The 26,580-nt window shown below is 45.5% G+C and overlaps 1 protein-coding gene across 3 annotated transcripts in view; it reads right to left on the bottom strand.

Moving 5' to 3' along the window:
• The window catches only part of LOC138447870 (tubulin polymerization-promoting protein family member 3-like), a 183,276-nt gene that overhangs the window by 65,824 nt on the left and 90,872 nt on the right, over nucleotides 1–26,580 (bottom strand). For all 3 annotated transcript variants that reach the window (XM_069604336.1, XM_069604345.1, XM_069604354.1), the window contains exon 2: nucleotides 7,371–7,564. In XM_069604336.1, the coding sequence (XP_069460437.1) occupies nucleotides 7,371–7,558 (188 nt within the window). In that variant the 5' untranslated portion in view covers nucleotides 7,559–7,564. The remainder of the gene's footprint in view (nucleotides 1–7,370; nucleotides 7,565–26,580) is intronic.

Below are 26,580 nucleotides of genomic sequence, written 5' to 3'. Positions count from 1 at the left end.
AACTGTGACGAGTCCATCATATTCATCACACTCCCCATTGAGGAAAGGTCTCAATTCATGATACACTGCAAAGGAATATCTCAATTCATGGCACACTCCCAGGGAGAACACTGAATTTCTCAACAAGGTCGTCCAACCGTACAAGTCGACCCGACGCAAAGGCTTGCCACATTCTACTCCCTATTCACCAGCTGAAGTACAACAGATTTGCTGGGAGATTTCCACGCCATCAAGGCTCATTCTACCGGAACCTCCTCCCCATGCACCCTATCCTAGAAAAACAATTCCAACAATGGCCTTCTTCCTGCTCCCACCTGCGAAGCTAAGAACCTCGGGGTCATCTTCGACTCTGCACTCTCCTTTTCGCCTGCATTTTTGGACACCTGCTGTCTGCACGTACCCTTTCACCTGCCACCTGCTGGTCGCACTTCTTGTTATTGTTTTGATCCCAGGTATAGCACTAACCCCCTTCCCCTTCCGCTGGCACTTTTGCCCTCTCCCTTCCCCTGCATTTGCACGATCTCAATGTCACTTGGCCTAGTAAGATCGTTGTCTCTGTCCTCCCTCTGTTTCCCCTGCCTAGCCTTGTCGCGCCTTGAAACACTTGTGTATAGGCACACTATAAATGCCGTATCATATCATATCCACGGCTGAAAGCCCTCCTGTTTCAAGCATTTGAAACAGTGGGAACAGTGGCTGCATGCACTGGCCGAACATTTACCTGCATGGCCCCTCTGAATACCACATGTAAATCCCCTTCCATTCCCCCTCGCACGACCACCTCTCCACAAAGCCCTCTCAGCATCCCCAGGCACTGCGATGATGATGCTGAGAGGTGCCATGAGTGATATATAAAAGCCCTAACTAAATACATAATGTATAGGGATGCAGCCAGTAAAAAAGAACAATTATAACATAGGGGTGCAGCCAGTCAGAGGGACACAATCAAGGAGATCTTGGGGTTTAGAGGGCTTTGGGTGTGTATAGGCCTACTATGGGATAAGATAGCAACCCTTTCCGGGCATTATATGGGTGTAACCATGCAGCTGCCGTGTGGGGGAGACAGTCACTTTTCACTTATGATAACCTATCACCTATGATAGAACATGACTTGCTCACAAGCATTTTAGATTTAGGACCCTGCAGCTCATGGGTGAGCACCCCTTTGAGGAGCACACCTCTGGACGGGCCAGGTGACTCACGCGTCTTAGTCAGAATGTCGTATAGTGCAGCTTTCCAGACTCATCTCTGCAGAAGTCAAATCTGCTCATCAGAAGTAGAACAACCAGTCAGAATTCATTATTTTATGTGAAGGAACCAACATAGCAGAAGATGTGTTGATGGAACTATATCTTCCAAGGGAAGGTTTACAGTTGCAAATGTTGCCGTGAGGTCCAAAAGCTGATAAAGAGTTGTTTGCCTTCCTGTCCCATGTACCTCCAGACCCAAAAGATCATCACTACACATCGGTCCATTGTGAAATAATCCACCATGTGTCTGAGGAAGCAGCGATTCTTCGCGTGCCAAGGTTTGCAATATCTCTTGGATTCCGCAGTTGCCATCTCCATTAGGGCACTGGGCAGATTGCCGGCTAAAGAGTCAATTTTGTAATAATTATTTTTATTGTAATTTAAAAATCAAAGCAAACAATAGTAGAGCCCCCCTCCTGGGAGGCCCCAGCATTAAATACATACATAGAGACATTAAGATTTAGAGCTAATCTTGGGCATCTCTGAAAGTACTCACCATTGTGGGGTACATACTAATGACGCACGTCTGAGCATTGGAAGCTTCACTGGGTCACCCTGAAAGGGAGCCCCAATGCCTGAAATATATAAGTATGCGTAGTCCTAAACAAGCCACTGCCTGGTAAACAGTTCAAAACACACCACTAGCTCCCTTTCATCGCATCGCAATTCCTAGTACATATATGAACATATAACTACCTTCCAAATATAATCTTCACATAGTTTCATATATGTACTAGCTAGAGTAAAACATAAACCGAGAGACTAAAGTTCCCCATAACAAAGTGATATGTAGTTCAGTCTAACTCAAATCCTCTTGCTGTATCCATTGTCTATGGTCCCAGGCGCTTTCTCTGGAATCCATTTTAAAAAGGCTTCAGTCAAAAGGTATAGTCCTTGTCCTTCCCGGTGACCCTCAATTTAGCAGGCCGAAGTATTCCTGCTTTTACACCTCGAGCTAAGAAAGATTTCTTGAGCGTGTTCGGTCTCTTTCTCCTTTTCCTAGTCACAGGCACTAGGTCCAGGAAAAGAAGAATCCTAGGTCGTCGCTATTCCAGATTCCCCTTTAGCTTTGTTGCCTTTGAAAGGCTTTCTCCGTCTCGAGCATCTCATAGCTTGATTATTAGTGTCCGCTCCATTAGGATTCTTGTTTCATACCTTATTTCGATAAAACTTTCAATGGATAGTCACTAGACCGGTGCGAGAGGTTCAACATCACTTGATCAAATGTTGTCTCCATTCCATAGAAGGCAATGCAGCCACGTCTGGTGCCATTTTTAGTCTGGGCTATTAGGTGCTGCTTGCGACACCTATAAGCCAAAACTATTGCATTAGAGTTATGTTATGTTGTGAGTATTTGTTCAGCGCACGTACGCCCGAAGACATCATGCGCTAGAAGCGGAGGAGCGTCAGCATCACGGGGGCTTAGAACAGTAATGTCTTTAAGGAGCAGGGGGAAACCAAATGGTTGTCTGTGGCACGCAGGGCTAAAGGAAGGTCATTTCAGGCCTTAGCAGCCAGCACATGGAAGGCCTGGCCGCCTCTACGTGCCAATCTGATACGAGGGACACAGCAGAAAGGCAGACTGGGAGCGCAGAGGGCGCGCCGGAACATAGCGTGAAACCTTTTCCTGGATATATTCTACTCCTGACTTGTAGGAAACTCGGTGCACAATGCACATGGACTTGAAGAGGATCCTCTGTTCAATGGGGAGCCAATGACGCTGTCTGAGAACAGGGGTCATATGTGCTTGAAAAGGTGGATGCAACAAAGATCTGGCAGCAGCATTTTGGAGCAGCTAAAGACGATTGGTGAGATACCAGGGCTGTCCAAGATAAAGTGAGTTGCAGAAGTCGGTCGTGCTGAATACCAGCTCGGCCACCACCGGGCCATGATATTTAACAGGGACAAAGGGGAGCACTTTACGTAAAGTGCAAAGCTCAAAATGTCCGGAATTAAACACAGCCGCCACTTGCTTTGCAGTGGATAGAGAAGATGACATTATTACCTCCAGACTTTTTACTCAGGCAGCAGGCAAACGGCACGAGCCTAGGGAGGAAGGCCAAAACTCTGATGTCCAGAAGGATAGGGGGCAGGAATGTGAGGAATGGCCTATGAGGACGGACACACAGCCTGTAGGTATTTTTTGTTTGGATCAGGAGGATGGCGAACGCGGTGGGAATAGTTGAGTTGCTATTAACCCAAAGGAGAGGCAGAAGGCAGAACAAGCAAAGGGTGAAGAAGTTTCAATCTTGTGTATCATAAGGCCAACCCCTCCACCGCTTTTGGATGTGTGGGAGGAGTGTAGAAATGTGGTGGATCAGGGTGACGTGCGGGGGGGCTAGCAGAAGCACGAGGAGTGAGATCATGGTGCAGTCATTTTCAAGCCCATAAGTGGCCAGTTGTGGGCATCAAAGTGATCAGTGACAAATTAGATTTTTTCTCCCGATAGATTTGCCATTCTAGAGCCCAATTGCAAGAGCAGTGAGAGAAGGAGAGGGGGCAGAGGAAGTAAAGGTGGGGTGACAAGGGGATAGATGAGGTTCAAGTGTGATCATCAGCTGGGCGGCCTTTTCAGAGGGGCACGAAAAGCAGATGGGTGCAATAGGAGCATGGGGTGAGTGGGCTGAAAAGGATCAGAGGGATGTTCAGGTGGAAGACGGTACGGAGGGATGTGGGCCAGGGAGAGATTAAGTAAAAGTAGTAGGTGGAATGAGCGATGCACTGTACAAAGATGGGTTGGAAAGGGTATCTGGTCATTCCATCTAATGCCATTCCATCTAATGCCATTCCATCACATTTTTTCCATCTAAAAAATGTGCATCGAATGCGTGTTTATGGCGGGTAAAGGGTTAATTTTTGTTCAGGAGGATTTTAAAGGGTAAAAAACGGGTGTTTGGGGGGGAACGGGTGTTTGGGGGAAGGCGCCTCCCCAAAAAAAGAAAAAAAATGCATTCGATGCACATTTAATTTTTTAGATGGAAGAAATTCGAAGCAAATGCATTCAGATACAAGGAATTCGATGCAATGACCATAAACCGTTGAAAGGGATTACAGAAGGAGATGCAATTGAAGTGTGAGGACAGTATTAGGCCAGTACAGACCCGCTAGCGACCGAGGTGCAGTATTAGGCAAAGTGCAGGGATACAGCCAACCGCGGTGCAATATTAGATAACTACAGAGGCACTAATTGCCAAGATGCATTAATAAAAACAGTATAGTGCCATTAAGGACCGAGATGCAGCACCAGACACAGTAAAGGACCACTTGCAACTAAGATGCAGGATTAACCACATTGCAGGGCCACTAGCAGCGATCTGGGCATTTGGTAATAGTCAGGGAAAACAGTGAGTCCACAGAGTGCTATAACTCATGTAGTAAGATGCGCTCCATGTGGTAGGACCAGGATGTGCAGAGGTGGAAGGAGGGGGAACTATAGTACAATGGGTTTCGGCTTTGAGCAAAAGGGCCCGAACAAGACCAAACTGATATTGCCCTTATCACCGCTGATCTTAGCAGTGACACCAGGTGCCAGGACACATCTGGTGAGGGTTTTGATAAATACATGTGACCAGACAGGCCTACTGTGTTGGTGACTGCCCTTAAAATGGCAGCTTGTTCAGTCAGGATCAGGCAGGACAGACATGGAGCATCTGGGGCTCCAGCTCTTTTTTGGAGTGAGCCATTTTCCATGTAATTTTGAGAGTGGTGATGAGGTCTCTGAAGTAGCCTAAGGATGCTCCTCTTCTGCAACAGAGGCTAGGCTGTGCAGGACACTTTTTACTCAATTCTCCCGTATGAACATCAGAAGCCCAAGCAGAGGATATTCATGGTGAAGACTGGCGAACACGTTTGATTTACAATACCCCAACAAGCCCCCAACACCTACATGCTGTCAGAAGGCTGGAAAGTTTGAGGTAGGAACTGCCATGGATCCGATAGCTCAGGGGCAAGGCGCTCGCCTTGGAAACAAGATGACAGGCAGCCGCACAGGTTCGAACCCCGGGTCCGCGCTGGGAAAACCTCTGGGTATTAAGCGCGTTATAAATAACCAATTACAATTTAAATTTCAAAGTCAGGCAAACACCAGCCGCCACCTCCTCTGAGTCACTAAGAAGAGGTAGCTGGACGATACGGCCCAGTAAGCGATTTTGTATAGTCACACCTAAGCATACCCCTAGAGAGTACCACAAGTGTTACATGGTCTAGCCATACCTTTGAAGAAGGAGTTAGATAAAAGTTGTGAGCAAGCCAAGTGGGCCACTGGATCTTATGGAAGAACGATGGACTGATAGAGGGAATGCAAGCACATTGTTGTCGTCGATGAAGGCGTTTAAGTAGTCATGGATGCAGTGGTAGTTAGTATTTGATGTCTGTTTGTGGCAGAGTTGCTCATGTGTTCAAGAAGAATTTGTGTGCACTTCTAGATGTATGCCGCATTAAGATCAACACAAAATAGCTGCTGTATAGTGGATGAGAGGGACTTTGCAAATGAGATGAAATACCTCATGGCGAGTTTGGCTGTAGTTCCACAGGAGGCCACATTTCCGCTTCCTAAGGAATTACGGCTTCCTATGGCATTACCGACGAACTCGCAATGAGGACCATTGTGTTGCAACTTAAGGTGATCCTGGCATTTCATTGCAGAGCCCTATTAGGACATGCCATAGTTCCGGCTAAAGTTTAGAGCTGCTTAAAAGAAGTCTGGGATATTACAGGGACTCTAGGTGTAGCTTTTCTGGGAAGGCCAGCTGTGCGGCTTTTTAAATGGCTGCTACTAGTTAAAAACTTCCTAACACCTCCGCTGCAGAAATGACCCTGGGAGGATCTGGGTCCCAACACCCCAGGACAAAGACCATCCAGCCAGTGTTTGCGCGCTGGTGGAAGATACCACCCTGCCTGTATTAGACAGGACACCTTCTGTGATTGTCAAGCCTTCAAACCTTCACAAAGAATAGGTCGTTTTAATGTCTGGGCACCAATAACTTGCCAAGTCAATGATGCAGAGGGACAGCATCCCATCAGATTCAGAGTCTAATGCAACGTGGCAGACGGGGGCATCACATGACTGTTCAATTTCCCTCCCAATTACCACACTAATGCCATCTGCTGTGTGAGAAAACTGTTTGTGGAATTTTGTTTACTCAGAGTTTCATAAGGAATCGCCCGTAGCTATCAATCTGTGCTCTGGGTTTCCTCTTGGAATACAAACATGCATCATTTCAAACTGTCTTCGATAGATATACCTGAAGTTTCGCATTCTGCTGAACTTTCTATTTTTAAACCACGGTTGGGGAAAACTATTTGCAGTTTCCTTTCAACCGTAGTCTTGCCCTAGGAGGACCCTGTGATGAACGTGATCTCCTCATTCTTGCTACAGATGGATAACAAAGCAAATGCATCCAAGTTCAAGAAAATGCCTCAGGGTTTAGACAATTCTAAACCTAACACGCTAGGTTTAGAATTGTCTACACTTTTCAGATGGGAACCACAATTGGAGATGGGTTTCTTCAGGGTGCATTCTTGTTTAGAAAGACTGGGATCTTCCAGATATATTTCCAAATCCCACACAACCTCTATACTGGTGAAACGTAGACATATATATCTTGTAAATGATGTGACTAAAACTTTTTTTTATTGAAGAGAGAGGCATTTTTATAGAGCATGTTTATCCGGCCCGGCAGGCGTCCAATGAATCAAAATGTATTAAACATTTTCCAACCAATAAACCTTTACTCGAGTTCTGTTTCCTGGCTCAGCTCAGCCAATTATCTTGGGCACTATAGTGAATACCTCATAAACACCAGTGATGTGCATATCTGCATGGGAAGTACTTTGGCCACACATCTAAAACAATCTGGGACACATCGACTGTGGTGAATTAACACAGACCACCAATTGCAAACACAAATGCTTTAGGAGAAGCGAATTAGGGGAAACGTTTTTCCATTGAGATAGAAATAATGTTCCCATTTCTTAAACATTAAATTCGACACCCAGATCTGAAGGGAAAGTGTGCGCGTGTGCATGCAAGCGTGTCTGTGTGCATGCACGCATGCGTGTGTGGGTGTGTCTGTGTCTGTGTGTGCGAGTGTGAACAATGTTCTTCCTGGTCACACTTACTTTACTTTGGAGAAGACGATGTCCACATCAGTGCTGGTGACCGCCTTGCCATCAATCACTTTGCAGTCCTTGCAGACTTTGGCCCAGTTCTTGCCATTCATTTCTTGGCCGGTGGCTTTGGTGTCACCATAGATGGCAAACTTTTTGAAGCTCTCCTCCAACGACGCAAGATCCGCATTCTCAGCCATGGTTCGCTGCAGGGAACAAAGACGGCTGGATTTGTAATTTGTGAGCCAGGCCTGTGCAGCTAACAGACATGTGTGCATAAGTTGTTGCGTAGGACGTGTACAGAAAATGTCCTACACATTGCAGTGAATACAGGAGATGGGAGGCGTCTCTGGGTGCTGACACATGCATCGGAGAACAGCGAGTTCCCTTGATGTTCGATGGAGATGTGGAAGAGCACACTGGAGCGGACTGCGTTTCGGTGGTCCGCGGGGGAACATGTGAACAATTGGAGCTATTGCGTGGTGCTCAACACAATGTAGACTGCAGCTGAGTGGTCTAGTAGCATGGTAAGAGGAGACAGGACTCTCCTTTGTCCAAGATGGGAATGGCTGGTTGGGTGCTACATCCAAGGTGTATGCTAGACTGGTATTACATCATGAGATTGTGACGGTTGGGGATATAGGGTGGCAGTGGTTTATGGCGGACTGAGAAGGCATTTTGTTGGTGGCTTAATCAAAAGTGCCAGAGACTGCCTGCAGGTGTGGGGGCCGGGGTGGGAGAACAATGGAAATGGTGAACGGGAGGCATAATGTGAGTAGAGGGGGTCTTGTAGCACGTGACTGGGCTCATGCTCTAGTTTGTGGGATGTGTTATGGTGATCAAATGAGTGACTCTGTCATACGACACCTCCACCAGGGTTTCATTTGACAATCATTGTTTTCTGGTATGTTAATCCCTTTGAAACAAACAAGACTACAACTCCCAGAATGACGAATCTGTGACATGAAAGCCCAGAACTGGCGGACACGTGCTCAGGTGACAGAGCGTCACCTGACCAAACTAAACTGTTTACTGGCTGGCAAAATCTTTTGCATAGCTTGGGAAAAAAACAATATTTGCAACAATTATGTTTATTGCTGCCCTTTAAGTTTAGGTTTTTGCAAAGGGGCAAGTAGTTGAAACAATGGAAGGGTTGAAGGACGAGGGGACTGTGCGTCAGAGAATGACTTCCATTGTTTGGTGTTGTACGTGTCCAGGAGGAATTTCGTATGTGTGTTATTTTCTGTGACAAAAATGGTGTGTGCAAAGGTAGAAAACAAGCATTATCAAAGCCAACGATTTTGCCGTGTGCCGTGAAAAGGGTTTCTTTGCTGCTACTGTAGGCATTAAGATCAAATACCCATGTACCTTCGCAATCACTTGCCCAATTTCCCATCATTTGATCTTTGTTGCCAGGATATGTTAACATAAAACCTATTATAGGTAGTGTCATCATACAGTAAGCAACACAAATATTCACACAATTGGATAGCTTTTGCCATCAGATAACAGCAACTAAGACAATTTACTAGGCATTTGAATGTGTTGCTATTGTACTTGCATCATATAATTTATAAGTGGTGATTTTTATAGTGCTTTATTTAGATATACCACTTCTAAGCTCTGTATTAATGTATGTTATTACAACCCACTGATGGTACTCGATCCACCCCCTGAGAATGAAGAATGGCCTAGACGGTGCCACCAGGGTTTCAAACTTGCTGCATGGCATTGTCCCATTCCCAAAACCAGCATGTTGCATGTGAGCTATCCATCCGACATGCAACTATTGGCCAGTAGTTAACATTATGTGCCCCAGAACACACACTATCCGGAAACTATTGGCATCACATGAGTAATTACTCATTCCATTTTATAGATATTCCAATCCAATAATTTGGTACTCTCGCACATCCACTCACAACATTTAGCAGGTATTGTTATACTTTGTCTAGAAAGATAGGTGGATCATATGGCAACATGGCTACTTCGCCTCATAGCCTGTTTCTTCTCTGTTCCTTCCCCTAAAGTGCTTTGAAGTAGTTTCAAGGCACACTTTACAACCTAACCTAATTTAATATAGCAGGGAACTGCTCCTTTTTCACCAGTGCCAAACTCTTTCCTTTTATTTCACATCCATCTTCCATTAACGCTGTGTTCACCAACAGAAGAGAGCGCTTAGCTCTGGGTACGCTTTCAATTGAATGCAAAATTGTTGCAAAAACGGATTATGCAGGAGCAGTGGATGCTTTTGCGCAGGGTTCAAGTCAAGGGTAGATGCGGGTGGACAGAGTCCACCCACTTTTTTCAGAGGGTGGACTCAGTCCCCCCAGCTAAAATGAGGAACACTGAATGTCCTCTTTGAATTTATGAATTAAAGCCGACCTCTGATATCGAACTGCAGTCGTCAGGTTTGCAGACCAGACACTTCACCACTGCACTATATAACCTGATGAAAAATAACAAACAACTAAAGGTGAAATGTTGCATTTCGGTACTGCAAGCCCCAGGGTAAACATTAGTATTGGTCCTTGGAGTTTAAAACATGCACACCTTTTAACGTTTTCAAACACTCTGTTAGAAGAAAATATCCTGTTTTGGTTTTGCGTGTGTGTGGATTTTATATACGTCAAATGCCATTCGACTTCTGCAATTTGGGTGGTTATACAAAGCCAATTTAGTTAAATGTCCATACTTCACCTTGGTATGCTAATTTCTGGTGACGTCACATCCCATTGCGTTTGTTGATAACCCCCCTCACTTTAATTTTTAGGACTTGACCCCTGCTTTTGCGTCAGCAACTCCTTGGAGAGTTCCCTTCTTCTCGACAATGGATGGGAAGATTGACAATTCCTGTTTGTAATAGTGCTGTACTTAAAACCGATAAGTAGACAATGAATACAGGTCAATAGCCCAGTATTTACATTGCAGTGACTTAATGATTTGGAGAGGGATTGTGGGGTCGAAGTAGAGGAGCAATGGAGGGGTGCCGGGGTATCGGGTGGAGACAAGGCTGGTTCGGTCAAGAGTCGGTGGGAGAATGGAGAGAGCACACGGACTGATACAGATTGAGGCAGAGGAAAAGGGGCATGGGGTCCCGGGGCAGTGCAAAGAGACAATAGGGCAGCAGAGGTCAGGAACCAAAGGTTACGCTATTCCTCTGCTCTACTCTAGAATCACCATCGTTCCTTTGCCTTGAGTACCGTTGCTAAGGACATTGTTATTCCCTTCCCCCATAGGGATTCGAAGCAGTGTTTTGGAGGTAAGTACTGGTGTCATAGCTCTATGGGCAATCTTGTGACACAGTTATGTTATGTTATGTTAAAGGTACTTGTATAGCGCACCGAATTTCAGCGGAATTGATCCCCAGGCACTCTGGTGGATCTGTAAACGAGAAGGTGGGATGGGTTACTAAGCTGAAGAGGGAGTAGGATAGTAAGAGGAGTGGTGTACTGTTGGCAGCTTCAACTCGGTATACACCGGGTGCTGAGCTTTGGTGCGGGTATTGGTTCCATTTATTTCATTGTCCTGCCTGGGATATACAGTGAATCCCTTCAATGAGCCGCCAAAAACGGAACTCGTAGTGCCCAGGTGTTCCCGTACTGGAAGACGAACTTCCCAGCTCTACTCCGGTTTGACACTTATAGGACGATGTGCGACCAATGGGGCTGCCTGCGCTCATGTCCATGTCTCTTAAGATATGATACTGGTGGGTGATTGGGAAAGAGAGGGCTGAATAAACGCCATGCTGTGTGGAACCATGACTGGAGGCAAGGGTGCTCTCAAGACGCAGTTGCAAAAATGTGTTGGGAGTGAAGTCAAGGAGCGGAACAGCGCCAGGTTGGAGGGAGTTTGTATTGAGGAAGCGCAGTGATGGGTGTAAGGTGTGTGTGTGGGGGGGAGTTGGTTTGTGTGCACAAGGGGCACAGTTCCACTACATTAGAGGTGCACTGAAGGTGTAAGACAAGTGAAGGGAAGGGAAGAGTGCCGTGCAAAAGGGGAGATAGGTCATAGAAATGGAAACGAAATACATTTGATGCGTGATGCTAGTGGACGGAAGCACGTAGAAGCGATGTTTTGGCGTAAGGAGTTTGCAGGTAAGTTCTCCCATGTGTCTGGCAGAGTGTAAGGGAAACGGACCTGTATATACATTTTGCATTTATCACAGCAGAGCGGAGCTGCTTGAAGCCAAGCAGGGTCGTGGCAAGTCAGCCATTTGCTGGGCAGCACCCTACAGCTGGCGGATTCAGCCTTGGCCATGCTGGGTTCCAGAGGCTCAGGAACTACTGAGGAATCCCTGCTTTAAATACAGGCCGGTCCTCCTACGTCCAGGAAGCTATCACTATCTGTGGCATTGCCCCAGTCTGATACTGATGCACTGAAATAGAACCCACACATTGGATTCTGAAAATGTGCCAGTCTGGCTTAGGAAATGCTACAATTAATAAATCAGTAGAATAGAGTGAAAGTGTTCCAATGGAAATAGTGAGATTTGGGCAAACACCACTCAGGCAGGACTTTGGACTCTTTGGCTCCTGTTTTGAAGTGGTCGCTTGGAAGGGGATAGACTCCTCCCACCATCCTCCCCTCCTTGCCGCCCCCTGCAGTGCCTGCCACTTCGAGAGGCTGGTTGCCTTACGCAGAGATTCTGCCATTTCAACGTGTTGGATACCAGACTCCCTTCCCGCTTCAGGACTGCCTCATGAGTTGTGAATTACACCTTCCGATACAAGGGTCGAAGGGGGGCTTTGTAGATGGCAGAAAGTTGGCTTTCACCTCTCAGGAACAGTGGTAGCCTTTGGCTTATCTGTTGGGTCTTGCGTCAAGTGGCCCCCTATCTAAGATCCACCAGGGAGGTTCCACCCCCTAAATGAGACAGGGTCAGGCACTTCTGCACTGGCAGCTAGTAAGCTAGTAGGCGGCGTTGAGAGATTGTGTAAGAACTGCTTCTGCAAAGGTCTTTATGGTCCTCTCGTCATGTCACATTGTAAATGTCGGCATGTAAAAGGTCTATAGAAACTGAAATGTCAAATCTGGAACAATGAATTAATAGAACATTCAAATATTTAATCAAATATAAAATGTAATATACATTTCATAATAACAAAAAATACATGAGTGCATAAAACAGCCAGAGTTGGATTAGTAAAACCAAGTACTTAATCTGAAGCATAGAAAAGGCCATCATATATATCAATACATTGAAAAAACCTGAATTAAGAGGCAGTTGAGTTGAAAAAGTTCAATGCAAAAAATAAATTACCTAAACCCTGAGCCCCCAGTTTTACAGCTCAGGAGCACAGTGATAATAACACAGATTGACAAATTATGTAATAGATACTGTTATGGATGAGTTAAGATAGTGTTGTGTTGTAGTGACAGGCTTTGGAGAAGTCACTGTTTGTGATCTGTATGTATGTCTTCTTATTTACTGCTATGTCTTTAGTCATTGAAAGTGTTGGCTCTTGGCCACTAGTTTAGAAGCAGCGTTAAACCATTTCTCAACTCGAGAAAAAAAAGCAAAAAATGTTTGCCAGGATCAGGGAAAGGGGACTACACGCAGTCCCTTCTCCCTTTCCATGGCGGCCATTAAAATCAATGAAAAAAAGAAACAAACAAACGGGCTACCATGGAAAGTGGCGCGTGACGGAGATGCGCCGGGAACAGTCCTGTTTCCGGCACCAGAGAGGGACAGTGGAGCACAGGTAAGTGGGGTTTGGTTAGGGAGGGGATGGGATATGTGGAAAAGGGGGCTGGGGGAAAAGACAGGGGATGCAGGGAGAGCACTTACTTTGGGTCCCGGCGAGGGAAGGTGAGGCCTGCTGCTCCGAGGAGGCATGGATCAGGGTTTTTCCGTGTGTGGTAAGGACCCTATTCCAAGCCGCCTCATTGGATGGGAGGTCACCACACCCCGTTGGTGACAGGCTGGTGGTAGCTGTGTGGTATTAATAAATAAACTCCCTATAAATTACCTGTGGCAAGTTCTTCGCCATTTCACGTTGCTTCCCACACTTACAAATTTCATTAGTTTTGTTCCGTTGACCTGTTTCAACTTAACTTTCTCAACTACACTCTTTCGCATCGAATTTCACAGGCTTTGTATGTTATATCTCAATCCACCTGCAGTAGAAATAGTCTGTGACACACTGGCCATTTTGCAAGAATTAGGGTAAAAGACAGCGGCCTGTTAGCCATGGCTTTCGACCATGGTCTGTGGCCACTTTGCCACAGTTAGTAACATTTTAGAAAGGATTTATTTGGCTCTTCCCCTTTTGTTCGCGTGAGATTTTCTCAAGGGAATTCCCCACAAGTAAATCTCATGTGAATCTAATTGCCGTTTTAGATTCCTACAAGAATACCTCTTGCGAGAAATCACTGCTCCTACTTCTTGCATAAAGTTGAAAACACCATATAATTGAGAGCTCTCAAGCCCCCCTCAATTTTTAAATGTGCAAAATCTTCTTTTTTGTCGCCTTGCATCCTACCTCCAGCAAAGTGCCCCCAGACCTCCTTATTATATCATTACAACACTGTTTTTTTCCATTGTGCACATCAAATTCCCACGCCCCAGTTGCTCCATAAATGACAAAGAACAGTACTTTTCTCGTGGGAAAATAAAACAATATGCAACAAAATAGTATTGCCTAGCTAGCCCCAAACTCTGAAACTCACGACCTGGTTGGTCCTGGTTATCCTCTCTCCTAATATCATATTAAGCACGTTTCTTTTTCTGTTCATGGGAATTCTCGCGTGCCACTTTGCATGAACCAAAACAAAAATGGTGTTTTTTCATTTCTGAAAAGCCTCACTTGCTGCAATGCACCATGGGAAATATATAAAAGATTTTGGCACTGGGAGCACCCCTATTTCTGCCACATTTAAAAAAAAAACTACTTAGCAGATTTGCACCAGATGGCCAAAAGGCACACCTGCACCACTTTGTGCCCAACTTGTTTCAGTTTGGAAAGAAATCCATCCAGTGGTTTAAGCTGTGCATCTGCACAATGGATGCACATTTTCACCTACGGGGAAAACTAGTGCAAAAGGTAAAAACACCACTTTTTCAGCACTTCATAATTTGTAAACAGTTGGACAAATTTGCACCAATCTTACCAAAATTGGGGGCATGGGAGAGAAAACATTGGGCCTCATTACGAGTCCGGCGGTAGCCGTGCTGGAAAAACTGGCAGGCTGCCGCCGGACCTGATTGATTGATTGATATTTTATTTCTATTGCGCTCATACACAAGTGTTTCAGAGCGCGACAAGGCAAGGGAGGGGAACAGGGGAGAATAAAACAGCGTTCTTACTAGGCCCAGTGACCTTGAGAACGCGCAAGTGCATGGGAGAGGGGGCAGGGGAAAAGTGTATGGAAGGGGGGAGTGGTGGAAAGGTGGAAGCAGAGGAGAAACAGATAAATAACAATAAATAATAAAGGAAACAAACAGTGGTAATGCAGCCAGCAATTGGCAAGTGCTAGGTTTAAGGCAGAAGACAGGGTAGGTCTGGTAAGTGTAGGAAGAAAAGGGGGGCTGTATGGGTACAGATACAGACCCCAGTGCCAGGGGTGGCCCGGAGGCAGTGCGGGAGGGTGGCAGGATGCGCAGGTACCTGGGCCCAAAAGAGGGTGGCCAGGTGCACGGTGCCAAGAGAGAACAGATCAACAGGGGAGAGGGGGAGCAAAGGCAGAAGAAAAGAGGAAGGTCTTGAGGTGCTTCTGGAACCGGAGATGGTTCTCCTCAAGTTTTAGAGTGGCAGGAAGGCTGTTCAAGAGGGAGGCCCCAGCCGAAGACAGAGATCTACTCCGAGCTTGTTTCTTAGAAAAACCACTGACCCTGAGTGAGTTGGAGGTAGATGAGCGAAGAGCTCGAGAGGGGAGGTATTTGCGGAGGGATAGCTGAAGGTATTTGGACCCAGGCCCCAGAAAGCCTTGTGGACAATGCAGAGGGTTTTGAAATGAATCCTTGCATCCACTGGGAGCCAGTGGAGAGATTTCAGAGCTGGAGAGATACAATCCCAGGGCTTGAGGCCAAGGACAAGTCTCACAGTCCTGTTCTGGATTAGTTGCAGAGGGCAGAGAGATTTAGATAGAGGCTGTTACAATAGTCCAAGCTAGAGAGAACCAGAGCTTGAGATACCATGAGCTTCTGGGGGAAGGAGAGGAAAGGCAGAGTACCTCTGAGGAGGTGCAGTCAGAAATTTGACTTTTTAGAGACCTCAGAGATGTGGGCGGAGAAGGAAAGGGTGGAGTCAAAGATGACCCCGAGGTTCTTAGCCTTACAGGTTGGGGTAGGAGGAGGGCCAAGAGAGGCCGGCCAGAGAGTGAGGGGAAAGGATGGTGAAGGTGTGCCGATGAGGAGGATCTCCAATCATTGAGGTGGAATGAATTACCACCTTCGTGATTGCCGGTATCACCGGGGCTTTACATCCCCATTCCCATGGAGTCGCATAGGACTCCATGGGGATGGGGACAATGGAAATTGTTGTATATGTCTTGCCTGGGTGAGAAGGAATGTTGTGATGTCATGTGTGGAGTGTTGATGTATGAGTTTTGGAATGTGTGACTGAAGGTTCCAGCCCTGGTCAGTTGGTGAACCACCTGCCTGGGTGATGGGCTGCCAGTGTTAATGTCCTTCAATGTCCTTTATGTAACTTAAATGACTGCCTGTAAAGATACCTGTGAGGCTGTTAATAAACCTGGCAAGTCAACCATAAGAAGGTATGCGAGTCACTTCGTAACAATGGCGACGAGTCGGTCTTTATGACAAGGAACCTGCGTGCTGATGCTGGACAACCTGCTGTGGGGGGTGCAGGAAGTAGGAAAAGGACGACACTGCCCCCATACCAAGTAAGGCCCATCACCCAGGGCGGGAAGGGGGAAGCAGAAAGTCCCAGCCCCCTATGTATGGACTAATCTCAGGGCCTCAAAGCTGTAAAAGCCCCCATAAGGAGGGACTGGCTGTCCATGAGAGCCTGGGAGAGCTGTGTCTTGGGGCTTGAGAAGCAGGACTGGGATGTGCCCCACATATATGGAGGAATAGGCTGCTCATCAATCTCTAGAGATGAGGGATCAGCTACCGTAAAGTGGAAGGAGTGCTGAGTCCAGGGGGGCTGGAGTGACTATCAGGGCCACAAGAAGCCTGGATAAGAGCTGTGCTCATGAGGAGAAGAAAGGGATTGTATCCCATGAGCTGGTGAATGGCACATAGAAGCAGTATCATGAATTGAAGTGCCAGTGGTGTTGCTAAGGTCGAGTGAATGAGAGAGACCCATCAGCGCAGTATAGAGCACAGTAAGGGCGTGTCTGCGCTCCTATAGCAGATGTGTGAAGATCAGGTGGCCCTAGAAGTATGGAGTACAGGGGGACGAAGCGTAGCGGATATAGTGAAGGAAGAATGGCACCTGTGCTGCTGATGGCTCGGTTGTGTGACAGTTGGGCGGACTAGGAGCTCTGCTACCCTCCGCTTCATGTTGCGACTGATGACGTCACATTGCGAGCAGAGGGAGTCGGCGAAGCCATGGATCTCTGAGCTCTCCTCGTTCCATGAAGGAGACCGTCTCGGTGCGAGGAAGACTGAGGACGACTTTAGAGTAAAAGACCCAAAAGCGTCAAGAAACCGCCTCCTTACATGCTCAGGAAGAAGCAAATTTTAAGGTGATAGGAGCTGTTGGTCGCATCCGTGTGTCGCTGTATGAGGGTGTGCACGTTGGAACAAGGAGTTTGTTTTGTTCGATCGGCAGCAGAGGGGTAGTAGCTGCTGGTTGACTCATGTCACTGTCGGCTTATGCAGCAAATGGATACGTTACTCGCCTGCCCATGGTAACCGTTACGGAGCAGCAATTCTAGCAGGAAAGATGACCTGTAAGCACGAGACGAAGATGAAGAGGACATCCATGTTATGGTACGAGGCAGAGTGTCTGGTGCCATTAAGTCTAATATTGTATCCTTTCATGTGAGCATATTAATTGCTGTATATGGTATCTCTTCGTTTGCTTGAGGTTGGTAAACCGAAAACATTCGGTCAAGTGGAAGGTACCAGCATGAATGCTTGTGGCGTGTTATGGATGTTCATGCTATGCTGTTAGATAATGTAACGTTTTATTAGGATTTGCTCGTTACGGCAGTGAAACACCCATGGACTCTTAGTTGAAATCTTAATATGCAGAGACAATTTAACAGTTTGGAAGTTTAATGGGTGAGTGTGGTTATGGGTAGAGTTGAGTATAAGTATAACCATATTTGAGGATCTTCAGGTAAAGCCAAAGGTTCGCTATGGACTCTTAGGAGATGTTAGTAGGTCACCGCATTAGGTTGCTTGAAGGCAACATGGACTTTTAGGAATCCCTAGAATGTTATTGTACCTGATTTGATGTTGCCTCTTATGACAAGTTTAACTAATTTGAGGATTTGCAGCTTCAGTCTCATAGTGACATGGGACTTTTAGGTCGGGATTTGGGATGGATTGGGGGCACATAATGTTTTTGAAGATTATCTGCTTTTGCCTTCATGATAATGTATGTTTTTTTTAAGGAACACATTAATGGAAATGCAAACAACAATGTTATGTAATTTGCATATTATGATGTGTGATGTTTGGTTGGGTTGGGTATGGATGGGAGTGGTTATGAGTGCCTTTAATCCTGGTTATGGATGGTGATGACATACATGTTAGAAGCACAGATTGGCTTATGGTGAGTGCCTAGCCGACATGCTTAACCTACCATAGGCTGAGATGGGTTGATCTCCGCATAGTTTTAAGTATGGTATGGGTACGTCTCTGGTAGGGGCGTACATTGGTTAACGGTATACGTTGGATTGTGGTGGTAGCGCCACCATTTCTGTGTGGAAGTGTCTGCATTGATTCAGATGCATGATGAGGCCACGTATATTGGTGCATGGTGGTAGCACCACCATTACAGTGAGGGCGTGACTGTGATATAGTCATGCAGGGTCAATGGCTATTCTTAGTGGTAGTAACTCTATCCAGACAAGGTGTGACTTTGAGTACAGTCCTGCCTTAGTTATAGCTATTGTGCTTGGTGGTAGCGCCCCCAGTTGTTTGGAGTGGGACTGTTATTACAGTCACACACGGGTAAAGAGGTATATGTGCAGGTGGTAGCGCCCCCGGTGTTTGTAGGACCATGTCTGTTGGTGATGGGCATGAAAGGTCACACATGTACTTCTATCTTGTGGTTGTGTACCACTAATGTTTTTCTTTTATTGCACGCAGGCGGTTGTTCCTGGCTGCACTGCGTGCCTATTGTAGACTCGCACCACCTTTCAGGGTCCAGAGTGTGCTAGTATTTTGTTGTTGGTCCCGGTGTGCCTGGCCAGTACACTGGGAGTAAGCTGAGTGTCAGAGCGTTGTGCACATGCGGTGTGCCTGCCCTGGTCATACGAGTCTGTGTGGATGGGGTGTGTCAGTATGAGTGGAGGTGTGTACCTTGGTGTTTTGCATGTTGTGATCAGTTGCAACCAGGGGAGATGTGTCGTGTGTAGTGCCTAGTGTTGCAGTGTGTTAATGTAAAGGGGGGAGATGTGTTGTATATGTCTTGCCTGGGTGAGAAGGAATTTTGTGATCTCATGTGTGGAGTGTTGATGTATGAGTGTTGGAATGTGTGACTGAAGGTTCCAGCCCTGGTCAGTTGGTGAACCCCCTGCCTGGGTGATGGGCTACCGGTGTTAATGTCCTTCAATGTCCTTTATGTAACTTAAATGACTGCCTGTAAAGATACCTGTGAGGCTGTTAATAAACCTGGCAAGTCAACCATAAGAAGGTATGCGAGTCACTTTGTAACAGAAATGCCGGTGTTTCCATTTTCTATTTCCGTCTGCAGCCAGTTGACGTTACTCCCGCCAGGTCAGACCTGGCGGGAGTGACACTACCCGCCTGCAGAACTCGCAGTCTGCCGGTCCGGAGACAATAGTGGTGGCGGGTTTACCGCCACCATTGTTTCCGGACCGGCAGGCTTGTAATGAGGCCCATTGTCGGAAAATGTTCATATAGACACGTCGAATGAGTCAAACGTTATTAGCAACATAATTTTCGCAAAGTCAATGCAAGTTAGGTTTCAACTTCACTATAGATTAATTATAGGGTGATGGCTGTTGACCTCTAATTCAGGTGAAATCTTGATTGACTTTCTTAGAATTCTGCGGCTTATAGCTTTTGATCTATTTGATGCAGCATGTACGAGACGCCTGGCTTCAGGGACCGCCGGGGCTGTAATGTCCCGGTGATTCCCCATTGCCAGGTGCCGCCGGGAAAAAAGCCCTTGTAGAGTGAGTTGTGTGGGTGCTTCCCACGTGGCCTGAGTGCTGGGCTGCATCTAACATACACAGCCCAGCCAATGTAAAGACCCCAAGACACTGTTGTTGCTGCCCTCTGCCAGGATCATCATTTGAGAGCGTGACGCCAGAGAGGAACATCCAGATACCGGCAGCAGCGAAGACCTTGAGACAGCCCTGATCAGGTTATCTTGCAAGTAAGGTCTTTATGAATCATTTTTTATACAGTGAACTGTATAGAGTTTGTGTGTTTTTTTAAAGACTCTTTTATATTTTTAATATTTAAAGGACACTTTCTATATTTTTTGCTTTTTATTCTTTAGTTACGCAGCTGCTAGGTTTAGTGTAATCTGTATACCGCGGCGGTAAAACACTAAACTGACATTTTCATATAACTAAAATTTCGAATCCCCTCTACCCACCACCCCTTTCTGCCCTAAAATGATCCCAAAATACCTGCATTTACCTGCCTTTGCCTCCATGCGTTGGGCTTCTCCCTGCGACGTCAGTTCCATCTCCCAATTATGGGTTGGAAATGATGCCGCAGGGTCCCTTTCTTTTTTTTTCCTTTATTGTCCCACGCTTTCCATGTAATGGAAAGCGGGGGACGCGCAACCCCCGAACCCACAATGTCGAACAAGAGCAGCGGGTGACACCCCCGCAGCCCCCGCTACCCTAGTTCGACATTATGGGATTTCTGGCTTTTTGCCCAGTTCGAATTTGTTTTTTTCCCAGTCTTTTTTTTCCCGGTATTTTTGGACAATGCCGTCTTGTGTTTGCCCCTCTTATACAACAACTCACAAAACCCTGCTGGTGTACTGGAAAAGTATATAAGCTTTTGCCAACTAAAAAGAACTCTACACCAGCATTCCTTTTGTCCGCCTTTCCTTTTCTGCTCTAGTTACTCTAACCTTGTGTTTTCTCCTGTGGGGTACTTGCGGAACCTGCCTGCCCTAACCTCTTGATCTTCCCTATCCTTAACATATTCATTGTGAGGTACACCGGGGTGATCTTGAACCCAGGAGAGCGGGGTTTGGAGACAGGTAAGAGGCGGCTCAAGATATAAGTGAAGGTTTAAGCTGTATATTATGTGCCCGCCTACACCTGTCTCCCAATAAGGTGCGTTAAACTATTACCCCACTACATTAATTTATAGTAGCAAGAAACAATATATAACAAGCAACATATCCACTATCCCCTACGTTGACTTCCGCCTTCCTTTTCCTCCACCAATCGTGTCCATAGTGCCACTACATCATCTGCTAGTGCCGGCAGGAAGTCCCCTTTCCTTGCTTATCCCTCCCCTGCGGACAGCTCTTTTCGAAAATTGACATTCAAAATAACTTTAATGCAGATATACTTTTGGCTATTCATTTAATGTAACATGTATGTGTTGTATTTTTGGTGGGTTAAAAGATACCTCTATGTTTCTACTTCAATTATAATGTAAATGCTTCGTATTGAAAAGCAGAATACCACCACTGCGGAAATAGCCTCGTTCACTGATCATAGAAGTGGAAGCGGGCCGAGAAACTTGCTGTGCAGCGGGGAATTAATATAACTGTCTTGTATCTAAAGGTCATTTGAGACAGTCCCGATCTGGAATTGAATTATCATTACCTCACATGAATGAGTAGTCTATTTCAGGCAAGTCTCCGCTCCCTAGAGGCGGTGTAATTTCCGGTTTCTGCCGGGGCACGCGCGCAACCTTAAAGGAATAGCATTCTGCTTGTCGGCAGAACTCACAGAAAACGTGATATTTTGCTTCCAGGAGACGCTCACTCTGCAATCCTGCAATGGAGCCAACCCAAGACACAAAATTTGCTGCAGCGCCTGCCATTTTAGATGTAGCATAATGAGGATAAGAGCGTCTGGCAAATTCATTGGAGAGACTGAATCTCAGGGTGTAACCTCTTCTGTGGGACCTGCAGTGACTTAAGCCATAAGCTCTTCCATGAGTCCACTTGTGGCAAGTTTCAGGTAGTGGGTATCTGATGCTGTAACAAAGGGGCTGAATAGTGTGTCAGGCAGCTGGGGAGGTGGCGATGTTGGACGTCCCCCACAATATATCCAAATTTCACAGAAACAAAGGCCTTTGGATGAAAGCCAACCAGTTCTGTCCAAAGATAACCAGTCCAGGAGTCCTAGGATTGTAGGTGAGCCTTTGGCAGGTGAAACAGTCCTATCCTTGGCCCCTCCTGGTGAGGGAAAGAGCAATATCTCATCAAGCGGGCAAGATATGATTGAACCGGGAGAGACCAGCTAAACATAGAAAACCAAATACTAAGGGAGCGTAAAAGAACTATTTGATGTACATTTCCAAACCGAATTAACGCCAAGTGTACAAACAGAGGTTCTTAAGGGTACCAAGCTGACAGTGCTACAAATAATTCTTGAAAGGCAAGCGCACAGCGAAGTCAGAATTCATACAACAAGTACAAGTGCCATAATAGGCAAATCAAACTCTCTATACCACTACACTGTTTTTACATCCCCTGAAGAACCGCCAACAGCTAGGCGGGGAAACACGTGTCGGGATCACGGCTACAACAGGGACAGTAACAAAGCAAGCTAGATAAAGCATAATACAACGAGTATTAGATTAATGAAATTAATTCAACTAATAAATGCATCAATGAAGTAAGCAGTTGAATGAAGAGGAATTCAACAATATGTACCAATATGAATGAAGATAATTCAACAAACAAAAAAAGAAATAATTTAGCATGATTTATAAATAGAATTTGCTGAGGAACAAATACAAGCACGTTTCAAATTGAGTGTTTTTTTGAGTAAACAATTACAAATGCAAGCGAGTACAGCTGTTTCTACCTACACATTTTCAAGATATGATCAAGCCTTGTACCGACCCGTGTAACACCCACCAATGTACTCCAGTTGATTTGCAACCCTGAGAATTTTCAAACAGACCCCGAAAATGACAACATGCCTTGCACATCGGGGTACATACGAATCATATAGCGGAGCCAATGTACAGCCCCCTTCAACCTGGCGCATCCTAAATCGTGAGAGTGGTTAACGGTACTACATGCAGAAGAGTTTGAAGAGCATTTATGAAGGAAAATAATAGATATTATAGCTCTCAAAAAACGAAGTTACAGTGCCCAAGGCCCTCAATGCAGTGAAAACAATATAGCACTCTCATGTTAGACCCTACGTTATCAATACTTTCCTTGAGATCTGGAACGGATGTGCCCAAAGGAATCAGGAGAGGCCCCTAAAGATCCTAGGCCTGGCAGAGGAGGCCGGTTAAAACAGGGGATCAGTGGAAAATAAATTGGTGTGTGTATCGGAATTTGAGCCGATACATAACACTAATGAGTTTTGGTTTTGGGACAACACAGTAAAATAAAGAGGGAAGTGTGTTTCCACATTGACTGCTCTGGATTAGGCTGAAACAACCCTCAGACATATTTCTAGCAGTATTGGATGCAGCAAGGGCCGTCCATCCGGCCAGGTATAGCAACCCAGATTGATATGGTATGTTATTTATAATGCGCTTAATACCCAGAGGTTCCTAAGCACGGACCCGGGGATCGAACCTGTGTTGCTCCGTGTTGTCTTGCTTCCAAGGCGAGCACTATGCCACAGAGCTATCCTCCCGAGATCACAGAGAAACACAGTTTCCTATGGACAAAAGATCATTCCCCTGGCCTAAGCAATACTTCTTCCCAAGAAGAGGGCAATCTCAGAGCGGTACGGATCCCAGGAAAGAAGAGGACACCCCTAGCAGTGGATGGAAGTATGGTTTCTATTCAACTGAATGTAATACCAGTAGTTGGTCGCAGTCATCATTTCTTAACAAACTGAATGTTTCAAGAGTGTGTGATGTGCCCAAAACCAGCTCATTCATCAAGAGGTACAACAGTACAACAGTGATGGCACCTGAATGCAACAGAGTTGCGAAAGAGGTGAAATCAAAAGAAGATCAGCAATACATTTCTGGTAAGAGAAAAGGACCACAGATTTCAGCCAGTGTTCAGTCTGAAAGCGCTCAACGGTTATGCGCTGTTCATGGATTTCAGGATGGAGATGATTGCATTGTTGAGAGCAGAGGCGTTGCTAGGGGGGGGTAAGGGGGCTATAGCCCCTGGTCTTTTGGTTGTAGCCCCGGATAGAATCTCAGGAGCTATACCCAACAGGTTAGCTAGCCCCGAGTCCCGCCAGACCAGACATTACCATAGCCCCGGGCCTTTTCCAGACCCAGCAACACCCCTGGTTGAGAGGCATTGTTGAGAGGCAATTGGTTAATTCATATGGTATTGGTGATTTTGGTATTTCGCCATTCAATGCCTTCTAACGTTTTCTGTTTCATTAAGCAAAGCATGATCGGGGACGGACCAGTTGCCTGGAGAGGCATCCCACGGAAGATCGTCGATGTGGCCATTGTGGGATGAGGGTGGAGACCCTTAGGTGACTGTTCCACGCATGCCCTTCTGCGACTTCGGAATGGACTGATTTATTAAACTCCAGTGCAATCGGATGTAATGATCCAATGAAAATATTGTTAAATCGTGAAAAGACTGCTCAATAAACGGCAGTTGTTAAAAATGTGGAAATGTGTTGAAGCAAAGTTAATTAGTTGATTTTTGGCCCTCGCTTTTTATGTGAATGTTTAATTTGATTTGTGTTTTTAGGTTAATGATGTTTAATGTTTTTTTGATTTGTGTTTGTGATATATGTTTGGGTAGTTTATTGATATGTGCTTAGTATCTAAATCAATAGTGATAGTAGTTTTAGTTTTTCTTTTCTCTTTCCTCTGCTCTCTCCCAAGCAGAGGGGGGCTGGCACAGCAGCATTCCCGACAGACCAGTGCTTGCCTTTGAGGGCCTCTTAGACTGTCCAGAGTTAGGCAGAAAAGGCCATGGAGCTTGGGAAACTGTATTTCTGGGTCCATTTGGGTTATCATTAACAAGTCAGAACGTAAATAAAACTATTCATACTCTCTCTTCAGAATCTCTGGTACACAATATGAAAAGGACTTCATGTGCTTCAATTAGAGAGCTGAAGAGACGCTGCGTAACGCAGAGGTGTCGCTAGGTTTGTAAAAGATCCGGGGATACGCTAATGTCGAGACTGTTTGGACTTGGGGCTAGCTAGCCTTTTGGTTGTAATCCCTGAGCTTTTATCCGGGACAACCAAAAGACCCAAGGCTATAGCCCCCCAGATCCTGCTAGCCACGCCTCTGGTTTAACGGCTGAGGTATACAACGGCATGACGCCCCGAACCAGACGCAAGTATAAAAAGTTTTCGTTTTTTTCCACAAACATCAGATGATATTGAGGAAAAGACAAGCGATGCTGCAAGTCTGGGTGAATAAACAGGAACTAGACTTTTGGACACTGACTAATAATGGTGCCGAGCAACAGATACGCTGCCAATCTAATGGGATTCCAGCAGACGTGTGGATTTTCCATTGTAGCCTGGGCATATTCAGTTAAACGTTAGGCGCGCAAGCCAGTGCTTCTGAGATGATCAGTTGGGCTTTGGCAGTCAGCCACATGTCGGTCAGTGCATAAGATGTCACTGATCCTGCCTCAGCCCTGTTGCCCTTGTAGAGGTACTGATATGACTGTCTACAAGGGGAGTAAGAGTGTGTTCCCTGTTGGGGAACTCCCGTCCCCTGCACACTATCTATGGCTAGAGTAGCCCAGTAATTTTCGAATAGTAGAAATAAGTATTTCAATTCAAGTCACTGTTTTCTCTGTGGATCCGTTTATGCAAATAAGACCAAAAGTATTCAATTCACAAAGTCTTTTTTCTTTAACAGTGATTTATTCCAAATGTATATGCCCAACGCGTTTCGAGATTCATTCTCTTCATCAGGGGCTGTGAGTTCAGTCAATTTCCATTTATCTACAAATATTCAACAAAAATATGAATCAATAAGTGTATAACATCCAAAGTAATCATAGTGTAAATCATCTAAAAATTGTTCTTTTACAGAAATCAAGTTCAATCATCATATGTCAACACCTGATCAGATTTCTCATAATGTGACAATTTAAAGGAACCAGAATTTTTTACAATGTTGCCCATCCTCAATTATAATTTCTGAATATAATTCATGATTGTGAACACAATAGGGAAGTTTTGGAAAAAGATAAATACCATGTCAAAAATAGAGAAAACATATGTTAATTCTGTAAATGGTCCAAAGCAGCAGAACATGGCGGCATAAATATACGTCATGCGCGTGACATCATCACGTCGAGAGCGTGTCTGACGTCACGAAGGTAAACAAGTGGCGTTTGTTGGCTATGTTTGTGACGTGATTACGTTGTGAACACAGTTCTTATTACTATTGTAATGGAAGGAACAAAGAGTAATGTGCGAAATATAAAACCAAATTATCTGATCCTATCTGCAGGTCACGCGCATGACGTATATTTATGCCGCCATGTTCTGCTGCTTTGGACAAGGCAAGAACTAGATAGCTCGTGATTCCTCCTATTGTAAGTACTTTTTGGCTCGTTCTGCACCATTCCTTGGCATACTTCAAGCCCGGGTCCTTATTTTTCTTTACTCTTACCCCGTTTTGTTGTCCGTAGGAACACGGACTTCTTGACAGTGAGACTTGTTCTCGGCTTACCCGCTTCAGCCACACTAATTTGGCGTCTCTGCTACGTCTGGAATTTAGCTACACCCTATACTGGAGTAAGTACTTGAACTTCTCTTTCACTTATGTAGTCAGAACACTTAGTCCAAAGCATAGACATATTCTTGAGGCTAATCTCTAGCATATGTCATCATTTACAGAGTTAACATATGTTTTCTCTATTTTTGACATGGTATTTATCTTTTTCCAAAACTTCCCTATTGTGTTCACAATCATGAATTATATTCAGAAATTATAATTGAGGATGGGCAACATTGTAAAAAATTCTGGTTCCTTTAAATTGTCACATTATGA

This window comes from Ambystoma mexicanum, chromosome 1p (assembly GCF_040938575.1).
Source record: "Ambystoma mexicanum isolate Mex_15411 chromosome 1p, UKY_AmexF1_1, whole genome shotgun sequence".
In the NCBI taxonomy this organism is placed as follows: domain Eukaryota; kingdom Metazoa; phylum Chordata; class Amphibia; order Caudata; family Ambystomatidae; genus Ambystoma; species Ambystoma mexicanum.
The sequence above is the reverse complement of the archived record's forward strand: the minus strand, read 5'-3'. Positions and strand labels throughout refer to the sequence as shown.